The following is a 13,409-nucleotide window of genomic DNA, read 5'->3' on the forward strand; positions in this document are numbered from 1 at the left end:
GGATGACGCCACTTAGCCAAGCATTAAGAGCTATAGCTCCAGGAAAGCAAACGAGGCGGGGGGGAGAAAGAGAGGCAGAAAGAGAGACTGTAACAAGGAGCAATAAATCCCTTCCCTCCCCTATAACCCATTCACAAGACCTCTAGAAAACGTCTACATTCACAAAACAGCTGGCTAGCTGAGCTGAACACACTGCAATCTCATCCCCCTTCCTCCCCCCACCACCGCGGCCCGCTCTCTGCAGATTATATACCAACACACCCTAAGCTATATAAATAATCACACACTAGCGGTATCTATTGCTCTGTTGAGATACCCTGTGTCTACAACTGCAGTTTCTGCTGCTTCGGTTCATCTGTCAGATTGGAGGAGGGGGGAGGAGGGAAGGGGGAGGGAAAGAGAAGGGGAAGGAAAACGCTGGAGGAGGGGAAAAAGAAGGAGGAGGAGAAGGGGGAGGAGAAACAGGCGGAGGAGGAGGGGGAGGAGAAATAGGAGAAGGAGGAGGAGAAAGAAGAGGAGGAGGAGGAGGTGAACAACTTACCCCGCTGAGCTTTCTTTGGGGAATACGTGCATCAAGGTTTAGATCTGCATGTAAAATCCATACAAAGTATCTGACACTACAAGTCTGACTCTCCTCCCTACCCCGTTTGTTTGTTTGTTTTTTTCTTTCCCTTTTCTCTGCTGTCAGAAAGACTGAAACAGAACTATCTCTGTTTCTGGCTCCACTGCCAGTGAAGGAGTTTTCATTCAGACTTTCCGAAGAGAGGTGGAGAAACCTAAAGACTCAGGAGAAGAAGAGGTCCTTTGAGCCAGATGGGGCATTAGTTCTTCTGCTTTTCTCAGCATGGATAAGCCCTTTCTTCAAGGTAAGCTTAGAGATTAGCTCCTAAAGACCTCAGAATTCTTTCTATGAAATGCACAGATTGCCATTCATTCCAGTCATCGTGTGTGTGTGTATGTGTGTGTGTGTGTGTGTGTGTCTGTGTGTGTGTGTTTGAGAGCGCGCGCGTGTCTGTGCACGCGCACAAGCGCAAGCGCATGGGTAGAATAAAATGAAAACCGTTTAACTGAGATTTAAATGAATCAGCTCTTGCAGAAAACTATCCGTATCGGAAATTTCTAAATCAAAGGAGAACTTCAAAATAACTCTTTTGTAGCCAAATGTCAATGCAATTTCTAGCCTGTTGACCTTTAAATGAATTTTGGTGCTTGCCTAAGCCCCTTATAGCGCAGCCTAACCACCCAAGCTGAGAACGTACGGAGAGCCCGTGCTGAGGCCAGTCTGGCTGCCCAGCGGGCATCCTGTCAGTGTACGGCTAGTCTGCTATTGGCTCACAAGTCTGGGCTGTGCATCGTTCAGATTTCATCACATCACCTTGCCCTGGGTAGAAATGGCGCAAGCTGACACGGCATAACCCCCTACTTACATTGAGTCAGAGCAATGATTTAGAAATCTCTGGATCCATGCCTGGGTGTGTGTGCACATGTCTCTGTGTGGCATATGGAAATTTTGTCAAAAGTGAGAACCTGTGAGCATGTCTAGTTAGCCAATAGACATCTGATAGGACCTAGGGCAGTGGTTCACAGTCCCTTCCATTCGTGTAATTATAGTTACCACTTGCCTCTGTATGCTGCAAACCATGTTGGATGAACAGAAAACAGACCTTGAACTCTTAGACAGAAAATCTATTTTGAAACGCAAACCATTGTTGCTTTTCTGGGTACATTAAAACCTCACTGTAACATAATGTGCTATCACATGAATTTGGATATACCAGGTGTTAAGTGATGTTCCCAACAAGTCAACTGCGTACATACATACAAAGAAGGCACAGGCTAGCTTTTTATCCACAAGGAAGTATTAATCTTGTTCCCTAAACCTCTAAATAAACATTTCGAAGACTTTATTTTAACATTGTATACATTTTGGCTTTTTTGTTCTGTTTTTAGGTCTCTCTAGCAGGGAAACAATCTAGTTAGTGATCTGAGTGACTTGGATTCAGAGTTGAGAAGTTGAGTTGTGAGGAAGTAAGGAACCTGAAGGGAAGGACACCAATTCTTCATGAAAGACATTTGAGGCAGAGGAACGCAACCAACAAACCCAGCATAAAAATTTAGAGCATAAGGACAAGAAGGGGATTTAAAAACCTTCCTTTCATACCCCCCTCATTTTGCAGATGAAGAAACGGGCCTGGAACAGAAGTCACTTGCCCACAGTCACACAGAACTTAAGTTTCCTGTCTCTTATAAAAGGATTTGGGGTTTAAAGAAAGATTCCTACTTCTTAAATGAACAACTAGCATTTTCTTCAGGATTAGAAGTATGTGAATTCATTTGATATTACAATTTTTCCTTGTATTGCTCATTACTAAAACACCTATATCTTTAAAAACGCAGGCTCTTAAAACTGCAAGACTCTCTGGTTTGAAATAAACTGCTGTTGAGTCTTAATGAAACTATGAAGGTAATGAATAGGACTAGGGTAACAAAGTGACAAGTTAAGAGTTAAATGTGGTGAGAACCTGGCAGCTCCAACAAGATGTATGTGGTAGGACGGAGGCCCAGTCAGTGGCTGAGAGGTTAGTAATGTAAACTATATACAACTTGGTATTTGTAAGGGGGGGAGTGCTTTGATAGAGATGCAAATGCTCTTGCACAGAGAGGGATTTTTAGCGAGCAGACTTTGGAACAGTAGAACTAAGAAAACACATAAAGCCATAGCAGAAATGCCCCCTATGTTTGCTTTCAGTTATTCTGAGAACGAGTGTATATAACAGCAGAGCACAGAAAAAAGCAACACACCCCAGAGCCGTTACACAGTAAGGTACAAAACAGCATTGAACCCATGGGACTAGGAGAAAACAGGAGCCAGGCTCTCCTTCTCTTCTCCCCTCTTCTTTGAAATCAAGATTGAGTCATGCTGTATCGGAAAGGATTTATCATAAAAATCAGAACACTCTTAAGGTGTTAGCATAGAAGGGCTTTAGATAGGAAAGTTTTCAACTTTAGTGTCAACATGGCAGATTTTAGGTTCCAGGGAGAAAATACATTTTTCTTTCATTAACAAACAGCATTTCTTGAATGGATTTACCTTTCTAGTCCCTAAGTTGGCATAAGAAAAGAAATTTCTGTTTAGGTTGAACATAGCAAATTTCAGGGCTACAGAAAAACTGTTGAGAAAGCTATGAGCACCTGGCCAGAGGGACTGAGATGGGAGTGGGTTTACAATGCATCATTCATTACTGCACAGGCACTACGTGACAGAAATCACTAGATCCCATCAACGTGCAGCCAAGACTTGTAATCACCTCGGCTCCTATTTAATAATATATGATATGTATATTCTCTCTCTCACTTAATAGAATATGGAATTCACCAGCAGCACAGTCAGTTTCTTAACTGTTGCTGCTCACAATGAATGGCCCTTTAATGAGTGGATTTCTGAATCAGAAACGTGCTTGCAGTAGTAGTTTTTCGTCTAATCTATGTGCTGCAGCAGTCTCTTGTCTATTTGTTTCTCAACTTTTTTTCCCCTCTTACCTTCCCCTACAGTATCTATTTCAGTTCATCCTGTTAGCCAGATCGGAGTCAGCACATCCGGAATGGCAAACAATTTATTGTCATTCAATCCTGTTTTATCCTACTCAACACCCTGATTTTACCCAGGTCCTACTGCCCACCGTATTGCAGATCTTCCACAGTCCATTCTAGTAAAGATTTTACAGGGCAGGAAGAAACCTTCTGAGTTCATCCTGTTAATCCCCTTACCTGTAAGCAAAACAGTAGTACTTCATCATCCCAGACTGATGCCCAAAGCCTCATTTAATCATCCAAGCATCTCAACTCTTCAGTCTTGCAGCACTCTAATCAATATCCAAATACACCTTCTCAACCTAAACACCATATACCCTTCTGCTGCCAAGACAGGATCCCCTCGTGCCTCTGAGTTATTTGTATTATGACCTAGATTCCTCCAAGCATAGCTTTCAACCTTCTGGGCAAGTCCCTGAGATATCTAGTGACATCCTTGGGATCCCATATGATTATCTCCTGTAACATTAAGACCTAGTATGCCTTCCTTTGAGTCCTTGAGCTTTTGAATTTCCAGTCTGTTTGAATCTAATTTCCTTTGGGAAATCAGTGAGTCTAAAATGCATCTAGCATGTACGTTATTGTTTTTACAGTGTAAATGACTTGAAGAGCCCCACACATTATTTATCTGATCAATGGGGAATAAATTCATTTCTTATAAAATTATCAAAAGATTCTTCCCAATCCAAAGCTCCTACATCCACATACCCTGCAAGCCAGCTGAACAATGTGTCCTTGTTTATTTGGGTGTCCAGATGAAAACTACCTGTTTCTTTCTAATGCTGGGACTATGAGTCTTAACAAAGATACAGCAAAGGTGGAGGTGTAAGGCTTCAGGGGATTGTGAGTCCAAGTAGATAAAAGAGACAAACATGTTGCTTTTGAATGCCCAAGTAAACAAGGGCATGTTGCCCAGTTTACCCTCAAGGGCTGAAGAGGTAGAAGGTATGGACGAAGAGAATTATTTTGTCAAATTGTTTAGTTATGTAATTACAGACCATAATAGGGAAGAGTCCCTCAAAATCACCTTGTCCATTCCTATAATTATATAGATACCGGAACTGAGGCCCAAACAAAGTAAGTAAGTGATTTGCCAAAGGTTACATGTTTGAGTCTTAGAATCTCCATAGTCTTTATCTGCGTTCTCTTGTGCTGCATTAAATAACACTGAAACAAGTAGCTAAAAAGTGAAATTATAGTCAAACTGGTTCTTTGATGTGATGTGCCAGAAAAGTTATTTTTAACTAAATTAAATCTTCTTTTCAAAAAATGAACAGATGTAAATTCAACTAAATAAGTTTGCATGGGGATATAGCCTCGAAAGGCAGTGAGTCTGATCATATTATTAGCCACTGAGTCCTTTATGAACTACGTCTTTTTTTTTTCTTGCTATTGAACTTCGGGCACATTTCAGTGTCATGTTTGCTTGCTTATGGAAATCTAATCAAGCACTATCCTCTTTCACTTGTTCCTTTCTATTACTCATTCAAGCTTTCCATCCCATACAGTAGTGTGAGTAATCGATCTATTTTGAGGAGGCCTGAAGTCTGATGGATTTCAAATATACACTTTATTCATGCTAGTGTTTCCTACGTCCTAGTGCCCCCATGGTGACTCTTAGATTTTTGTTTAACTTTCCTTATGCACACCTCTTTCGGCTGTTCAGTCTTCCAGGTGGTGCAATACAGTAATCTACTGCTGGAAAAATATTTTCCTGATGGTCACCGTTATCAGTACTAGGCTCAATCAAATGCTTCAGGGAATGACCACCGAGCGCTTCCTGATTGTGGTACAATGAAGGCACAAGCATATATTTTCTAGATATTCAACTTGTCTGAAATTTGGTATAAAAACTGCTGCTCTTTAAGAAAGCCAGTTTATTGTATAAGGTAAAGATAGAGAAAAGCAGTCCAAGCAGATTCTGCCTCATAAATCCCATCAATATAGACTTGACTTAGGGCGGTAAAAAGTACAATTATAGGTGATATTTGAAATAATTCAGGGCTCATCTTCTGTGGTTCCCCCATCCCCAGGTTATTCCTATGTATACAAAAGTTTGATTCTGAAGCCATGCTGCCATTTAGAAAGAATTACCTCCTCAGTAAGTTAAAGCAGCTTATAAAATGAGGAGAACAGCAAGATGATTAGTCTTGACTTTCTTACCCCCTTGGGAAGCCTTTTTTCCTATTATTCTACAGATAGCCTAATTTCTGCCATCTGTGTCTCTGCCATATCTCTGCTATTACTGCAACTTGCTTGCTTGCCTGTATTCATTGAATCAAGCTTGTCCTTTATCATCTGTTTATTTATGCTTATAAATTTCACTGAAAGGAAAATTTTGCTTGAGAATATATGTATACATATATATATACATATATATATACATATATATGTATACGTATATATGCAACTTCTCATGGAAGGCTTTTGGGGCTTTCTCTTTTACATCAGTGTTGCTTTAGGAAGTGACCTCTGCATTTGAAATTAGGTTCCATTTTTATAAGAATTTTGATGCTGAAGGCCTAGATTTCTTGGTTAGCAAAGCTCTTAATGAGCGAAGTGCTCCTGTGACCCTAGTCGTATGATGGGCTACTACAGGAATCCATAATCAGATCTTTGCTCCCAATGTGCTTTATAGTCTGGATGAGATAACCAGACTTGCCCGTAAAGCAGTAGGTGAGGTCAATTACAGAATAGAGGAGTAACATGAAGACTAAAGTGATTTAAGGTAGTGGTGGTGATGGGGCCCGAGGTTTGTTGGTTCCCTGCAAAGTACTCATGCCTGTGTGTTCTCATTCATTGTTTCTATTCCCTCTCTCCTAGGATTTTCTGATGCGCCCTAAGATCCATGTAACTACAAGGGCTCTTTATCACCACAAGTGCCACCCTGACCCAAAACCACTCAGAACTCAAGAATCAAGGCAAAATGGATGCCACAGTGACAGATGATTTCCAACAAATCCTGCCTATTGAACAGCTGCGCTCTACTCACGCGAGCAATGATTATGTGGACCGTCCTCCAGTCCCCTGTAAACAGGCCCTCTCCAGCCCTTCCCTTATCGTGCAAACCCACAAATCTGATTGGTCCCTGGCTACCATGCCTACTGCTCTCCCACGCAGTCTCAGCCAGTGCCATCAATTGCAGCCCTTGCCTCAGCATCTGAGCCAATCTAGCATTGCCAGCTCAATGTCCCATAGCACCACTGCCTCTGATCAAAGGCTCTTGGCCAGCATTACGCCCTCACCTTCAGGCCAGTCCATCATCCGAACCCAGCCTGGAACAGGAGCCCACCCAAAGGCTGATGGTGCTCTGAAGGGAGAAGCTGAGCAATCTGCAGTGCACCCCAGTGAGCACCTCTTCATCTGCGAGGAGTGTGGGCGCTGCAAATGTGTCCTCTGTACGGCAGCTCGCCCTCTCCCCTCCTTCTGGCTGTGCAACCAGCGTTGCCTTTGCTCCGCTGAGAGCCTCCTCGATTATGGCACTTGTCTCTGCTGTGTTAAGGGCCTCTTCTACCACTGTTCTACTGATGATGAAGACAACTGCGCTGATGAGCCCTGCTCCTGTGGGCCTGGCTCTTGCTTCGTCCGCTGGGCAGCCATGAGCCTCATCTCCCTCTTCTTACCCTGCCTGTGCTGCTACCTGCCTACCCGTGGATGCCTCCATCTGTGCCAGCAGGGCTATGATAGTCTTAGGCGACCAGGCTGCCGCTGTAAAAGGCACACCAACACTGTGTGCAGAAAAATCTCTTCTGGTAGCGCGCCCTTCCCCAAGGCCCAGGAGAAGTCTGTATGACCTTCCCACAAGAGGGATCCAGTGCTTTCTCCTTCTAGGCCCCATCAATAAAGCATAGGCCTCATCTTTGAAGAAGGGGAGGAGGAGAAAAGTAGCCAAGCCAAAGTTAGGGCTCACCAATTTCGTTCCTGCAGTGTCAGGGGAATGGTCAAGTACATCCTGGTGCAGGATGCCTTGCTCTTTCTCACAGTATCTATCCCACTCCTCCTCAGTCTTTTTACACCCACCATCTCAGCCCTTATGGCTGTCATGGCATATTCAGGTGATATATAAGCATGAGATTTGGACACTGAGGGCTGACAGAGCCAGCAACGTGGAGGTTTAGGGGCTCCCCAACGTAGTACCTCTCGATGCAGGCTCTGAGTGTCACTCTGCTTTCCACAGTGCCTTTGGAAGCTTTCTTCTTAGATGGTTTTCACAGGTCCACGTGGAACAGTGTTCAGTATTCCAGGGAATCTGACCCCTTCTCCGTCTACCGCCCCTCTGGTCTTTAGTCTTTTTCTCATTTTCTCCTCTTCTTGCATTACTCTGTTCTGTTCTCATTCCCACTCCATTCTCACCCTCTCTACTTTTACTTTTCCTCTCTTTTCTTTCTCCCTCTCTGCTTTCTTCTCCTTCCCTCCCTTTCTCTCAGACTAATCCTTTCTCTGCCTGTATTTCTGTCTTGTTTGATCTAATCTTTGTCTCCTTCTACCTGTCCCTCTTTCTCTCTCTAACACGTCAAAAAGTGCTGTTTTTCCGTAGGTGTTTCCTTTGACGCCAAACTTTGCTGTTATACTAGTTACTAATTTTTATTGAGGGAAATTGATTACTGTAATGAACTTATCACTAGCAATAGTGTGTGTGCACTCATAACCACACTCGCCAGTTTATGAGCATATGAGGCAAACTTATCTTACATTTCCAGGTTTAATTAGTTGAAGTTTTACTCCCTTTCCCAATAATCAACTTACAGTACTGACAGATTCCACTAGCATGCTGAGTAGGATAGTAAATCAGGATGCTCATAACTTTGTATGTCTGACCCAAGTGCCAAAGGCAGACGTGCTTTATAGCTAAATGAACAAAGCAAAGGATATTACAGAGGTCTGTTCTCTCTTAGAAGCTAACTGCCCTGAGACTGCATGGCTCAGGCCTTAATAATGGACATAAAAAGTCATAAAACTTTAGAGCTGGAAGGATCTTAACTGTTAATCTAGTTCAATGCCCTTATTTTACAGATGGGAAAACTGAGGCCTGGAAATAGGAAGGGATCTGCCCAAGGCTACACACTGAGTTAATAGAGTTGGGCCTGGCATACAGGTCTTGTGACTCTTGGTTCAGTATTCTCTATTAACAATGACAGAAAGCCATTCCCATTCAATTTTCAGGAATCATGCCAAGCTAGTGTGGTGGTCTTTATGTGGGGCACAGTGGGTAGCTAACTTTCAGGTGTCAAGGCTGCCCCCAGTGAACATCACCTTTGGCTCTGTCACCTTGTAGAAGCTCAAGTGTGCAAAAGAAAAGCTTAAGGAAGCCCTAATCAAGCTGTATCTTCGCCATTGCACCTACCCTTTGCTACACACTGTGCTTGCTCCTGGCTTTGTCTGCAGTGGCAGTTGCCTGAGAACCTAAATTTCAGCAACAGTGGAAAACTGAGATGAAAGATGTATAATGCAGAGAACTGACTTCTCTCTTATGAAATACCAAGAGTTTGTGCTGTGAATCCCCTTCAATGGGAAAAGGCTGCAGTGGTGATAGCAGGCTCCTAAGGACTGCTGCTGAAAGATGCAAGAATTAGATACAGTTTCCCTCTGTAAGTGAATCCAGAATTCACTACAGAATTCAAAGATTGAGGGCACTTGCTTGAAATCAAGGTGCTCCAACTTAGTTTAAGACTTCCAGACTCTAGCTTTATATATCATCATCTCTTTTAAAGTGTGCATGGGTATGTATTACAGGGTGGAAAGGTGGGGAGAAATGTATAGTCATACACAGGGGGAAGAAGAAGGGAACATCCACGTCCCCTTGTCGGCTATATACTATAGGAATACGTGCCACTCAGTCTTTGTTGGTTCTGAATCTCCCTGAAGTGTACTGACATTTGGGCTGCAGAGACCCTCACCTTCTCTTTCACCTCCTCTTCTAGAATTGCTTTGCTCTATTTTTGTATATATAAATATGTCATGATGATTATTAATAATGTTAATGATATCGCCGCAAATGGTGCCACATGCAAGGTTTGGCTTCTTGGAACATTTATAACCCGAACCAGTACCTGCCACCTCTCATGTTGCTTTCAAGTCCTTCCATTTAAGTAACTTCTTTTTACCTTACAAGTCTGCCTGATTGACCTTTGAACTTAGCCACCCCTAAAAGCTGTGCCCGGTTTTCTGGGTCAAGCTGGATGGTGATGAGTAGCAACACACACTTCTCTTCGCTTCTGCCTGAAATTTGCTTAAAGCTGAGATAAGTAAGGATTCTGACACTAGTGCATTGTTCCTGGAGCTAAAGTTATTCTATGGATGTTTGCTGATTAGTTTCAGGACCCAAAACAACACAAGTCCCTCCTCCTTGATAGCTCCTTCATATCTCAATCCTGCAGTCCTTACTCAGGCAAATTGTGCACTGCCAGAGGCTCTGGGCTCTGCCACACACCCAAAGGAGCTCTTCTCAGTGTATTTCTAAATGGCCTTACACTTGGTAGAAGAAACTGAACGGTTACGCCAATGCAGTTGCAGTCTGCAATCTGCTGAGTCAGGGCTCTCATTTGTGTCCAAGTTGGCCTGATATGGACTGCATCTGGTTTATGTATAGATGGGTCCTGTTGGGGTATGCGCACAGACATGTGAGTGTGCATATATATCCCCTCTGTGAGATATATATATATATATATATATATATATATATATATATATTTACATATATATATGTAAATATATATCCACACATCTCTATATATTTTAATGTATTGCACATGTATATTTAAAATATATATGAAAGAACTCTAAATCCTGCAGAGAGGCTCTGTTTTCATTATTTTTCTACTTTGTGTCATGTACTGTATAAACAGGAATATCTAGAGGATGTTTCCTGCTTAGCATTTTTTTGCAGTTAAATCATCTGTTACCCCCTAAATCTACTGCTTTCCACATATTGGTCCCTTGATACATTTCATATGGCTTTAGCCAAAAGTTTGTTGTTGTTGTTGTTCCAGCCCATCTTTCCTCATCACAACAGCTATAATAAATGTAGTGAGCACTTACATAGTGCTTACTATGTGCTAAGCACTATTTTAAGCACATCACCTATATTAGCTCATTTAATCCTCACGGCAACTCTGCAATGTATGCACTATTATGATTGCCATGTTACAAATGAGAAAACTGAAGTACAGAGGGGCTAAGTGACTTGTCAAAGGTAACAAAGCTTGTAAATGCTGGAACTAAGATTTGAACCTAGGCTGTCTGACTCCAGAGTCCATGGTCCAGAGTCAGGTATAGAAGTCCAGAGCATAATATAAACCCCTGTGGTATAACAAGCCTCAAACGGTGAATGCTTCTGTCCCTAACTCCAGTCCACCTGCAGCCTGAGAGTTGAAACAAACATGCTACTATGTTAGGAGTGAAGCAATAGTTACAGACATCATATTATTAGCTGTCTTGCTTCCCAAGATGGTGGCATTACACACTTCTCCACTTTTCCCTTTGAAAACATGTTTGCAGCCAGTTACCGTTTCTCAATCAGCTTATGGTATGGAGCCAGTAGAGAAATTTTTTTACTTTGCCAGAGAGGGTAAGAGTTTACTTGGCCTTCTCTTTAAGGGCCCAGGAAATCTAATTCAATTTCTTTCTGAAGAAAGTAGAACTAAATCTATGTTTGGCACTTGAGATTGGTTGGAGCTGTTAACATTCAAGCTCATTGATTATACTGAGTGCATTTTGCTGATTCAAATGTAAGTAATCCACTGATGTCCATTGGTCAGTATACCACCTTACCTCTTCCCATCACCTACTTCACACAGACATTATTTCAGAGCCAGAAAGACCCTTAAAGAACATCTATTCCAACATCAACATTTTATAGTTGGAGGAAAAGATGCACAAAGAGAGAAAATAACCTGCCAAAGTCACACAGTTATAAGTTAGGGTGGAATTATGACAATTCCAGATTTCCTAGTTGCCAGATTCCCTGGTCTGAGTTTCTTAGAAAATAGAGCTTGAAGCAAGAGCTTATGTGAAATCCCAAGGAAGTAGGAGCAAGGAAAAAGAGGTAGGGAAGGAGGGAGAATAACCTGTTTCATGACAAGCTAACTTCTCAATCTCTTATGATAGGCCATACTGTATCTCAGCCCATCTGCGTGAGGAAAGGGGAAGAATTCAACTCCTATCTCCCATCTCATTAGTCAAATACCTTCCCTGTGGAAAATTAGCTCCCCTGCACTTTTGGGTAATGCATGTGTGGGTGCCCAAGCATGTACCTTGGCATCTTAAGCCTCAGCAGCAATGGGGTAGCATTACAGACAGCAAGGCAAGTGTGCGTATAAAGGGAGACATATGAACTTAAACTGGTACACTAGGCTGGTGCTTTTCCCTTACATCTTTATTCACTTTCATTCAAAGTGAGTTAGAGATAGCCTACAATTTTTAAAGTATATAAGGCTTTATTGTGGTGCTCAGAAACATACTAAATTTGCCTTCCTAAACCTATATATTCCCCGACTTGTTTTTAAGGACTTCTTTCTGCATGGAAATGAAGTTCCTAGTTCAACTAGAGAAGTAACAATCTAGGCCCATATCCTTATCTTGACCCTTAAAGCAGTGTTGCTGCTTTCAAAGGCCAGAATGAACAAGACACACAGCTTTCAAGGAAAGACATCTTGCGAGTGACGCTGCTCATTGTTGTTTAGGGATCTTTCTGTCATTACAATCAAAGTGATGTATGTTGCTCCCACATATACTTGCTGGCCAGTTCCCTGTAAAAGAAGGGGGTAATCCTGACACACAAGTTGTCATTCTCCAACTATTAAAGCAATCCTTTTGGCTGTACTAGATAATGGTCATGTCTCTGATAATAAAAGACACAGATGACAAGGATTAGGAAACCCCCAAGTCCTTGAAGAACTGACCAACACTGCTGTTGCCAGTCACTAAGGAAAGAAAACAGAGATAATCCTTCAGGTGAACACCCTAGTTTTATTAATACAGGGCTTTAACCTCAAGTCACCTGTATGTTCTATTGTGATAAGATGAGGTGACCCGTAAATGCATCCTAAGGGCTCATTTTGAACCTATGTCCTAAGGCCTAAACTAAGGGAGACTGAATGACGCCCTTGGCCCCTTTCTCCTAGGTCCACACTTTAATCTTAGCCTTCAAAGTCTTACCACTCTGGTGACAAAAAGAAACACTAAAAGGGAAAGGAACACTAATTTTTATAATATCAGAAATTAGTTGGCTTAATTTTACTCTGTAAAAGTTTTAAAGGATCCCCTTCCAATGGGTGTTAAGGCCTCCCAATAAGGAGAAGGCTCCAGGCCCATCGTAATACATAAGGTATACTGAAGGAAAAAGAGAAAAAAGTAGTGTGAAGTAATACTGTATGTAGGTCCAGAAAGAAAAACAAATGTTAAGAAAAAGCTATGTGAAAGAAAAAAGCTCTGTAATCAGTTTGTTTCTCTCATCCAAAACTCCATTTTATTAACCTCTTGGCTCTGTTGTATATTTAAACTCCTTTTTGTCCTTGACTTGTAGCAGCATTCGTTTTTTTTTCAAACTCCTACAACACTTCCACTGGAATGATTGTGTGTGTGTGTGTGTGTGTGTGTGTGTGAGAGAGAGAGAGAGAGAGAGAGAGAGAGAGAGAGAGAGAGAGATGGATAGAGCCTTGAGCTCTCCCCTAGAGGTTCAGAGTTAGGGTATGTACTCTAAAACTTTCAGCCTTTCAAACTCCCTTCCAGGACATGTCCCCATAGTACTTGGATCTTATACTAAATGACAAAGTTTCTCTCCTTTAGAGAGAAATACCAGACTGGATTTGTGGCTTTAC

At 42.1% G+C, this 13,409-nt stretch overlaps 1 protein-coding gene across 1 annotated transcript; it reads left to right on the plus strand.

The window, feature by feature from the left end:
• Nucleotides 1–471: 471 nt before the first annotated feature.
• Nucleotides 472–13,159, plus strand: SPRY3 (sprouty RTK signaling antagonist 3). Its single transcript, XM_004285938.3, has 2 exons — nt 472–866; nt 6,415–13,159. Exon 2 carries the CDS (start codon nt 6,518–6,520, stop codon nt 7,382–7,384), a length of 867 nt encoding a protein of 288 aa, XP_004285986.1. The 5' UTR covers nt 472–866; nt 6,415–6,517; the 3' UTR covers nt 7,385–13,159.
• Nucleotides 13,160–13,409: the final 250 nt, after the last annotated feature.

Source organism: Orcinus orca, chromosome X (assembly GCF_937001465.1).
Source record: "Orcinus orca chromosome X, mOrcOrc1.1, whole genome shotgun sequence".
Taxonomy (NCBI): domain Eukaryota; kingdom Metazoa; phylum Chordata; class Mammalia; order Artiodactyla; family Delphinidae; genus Orcinus; species Orcinus orca.

Coding starts and splice junctions, on each gene's coding strand:
- SPRY3 (XM_004285938.3), top strand. CDS start 6,518: ATGGATGCCACAGTGACAGATGATTTCCAACAAATCCTGCCTATTGAA.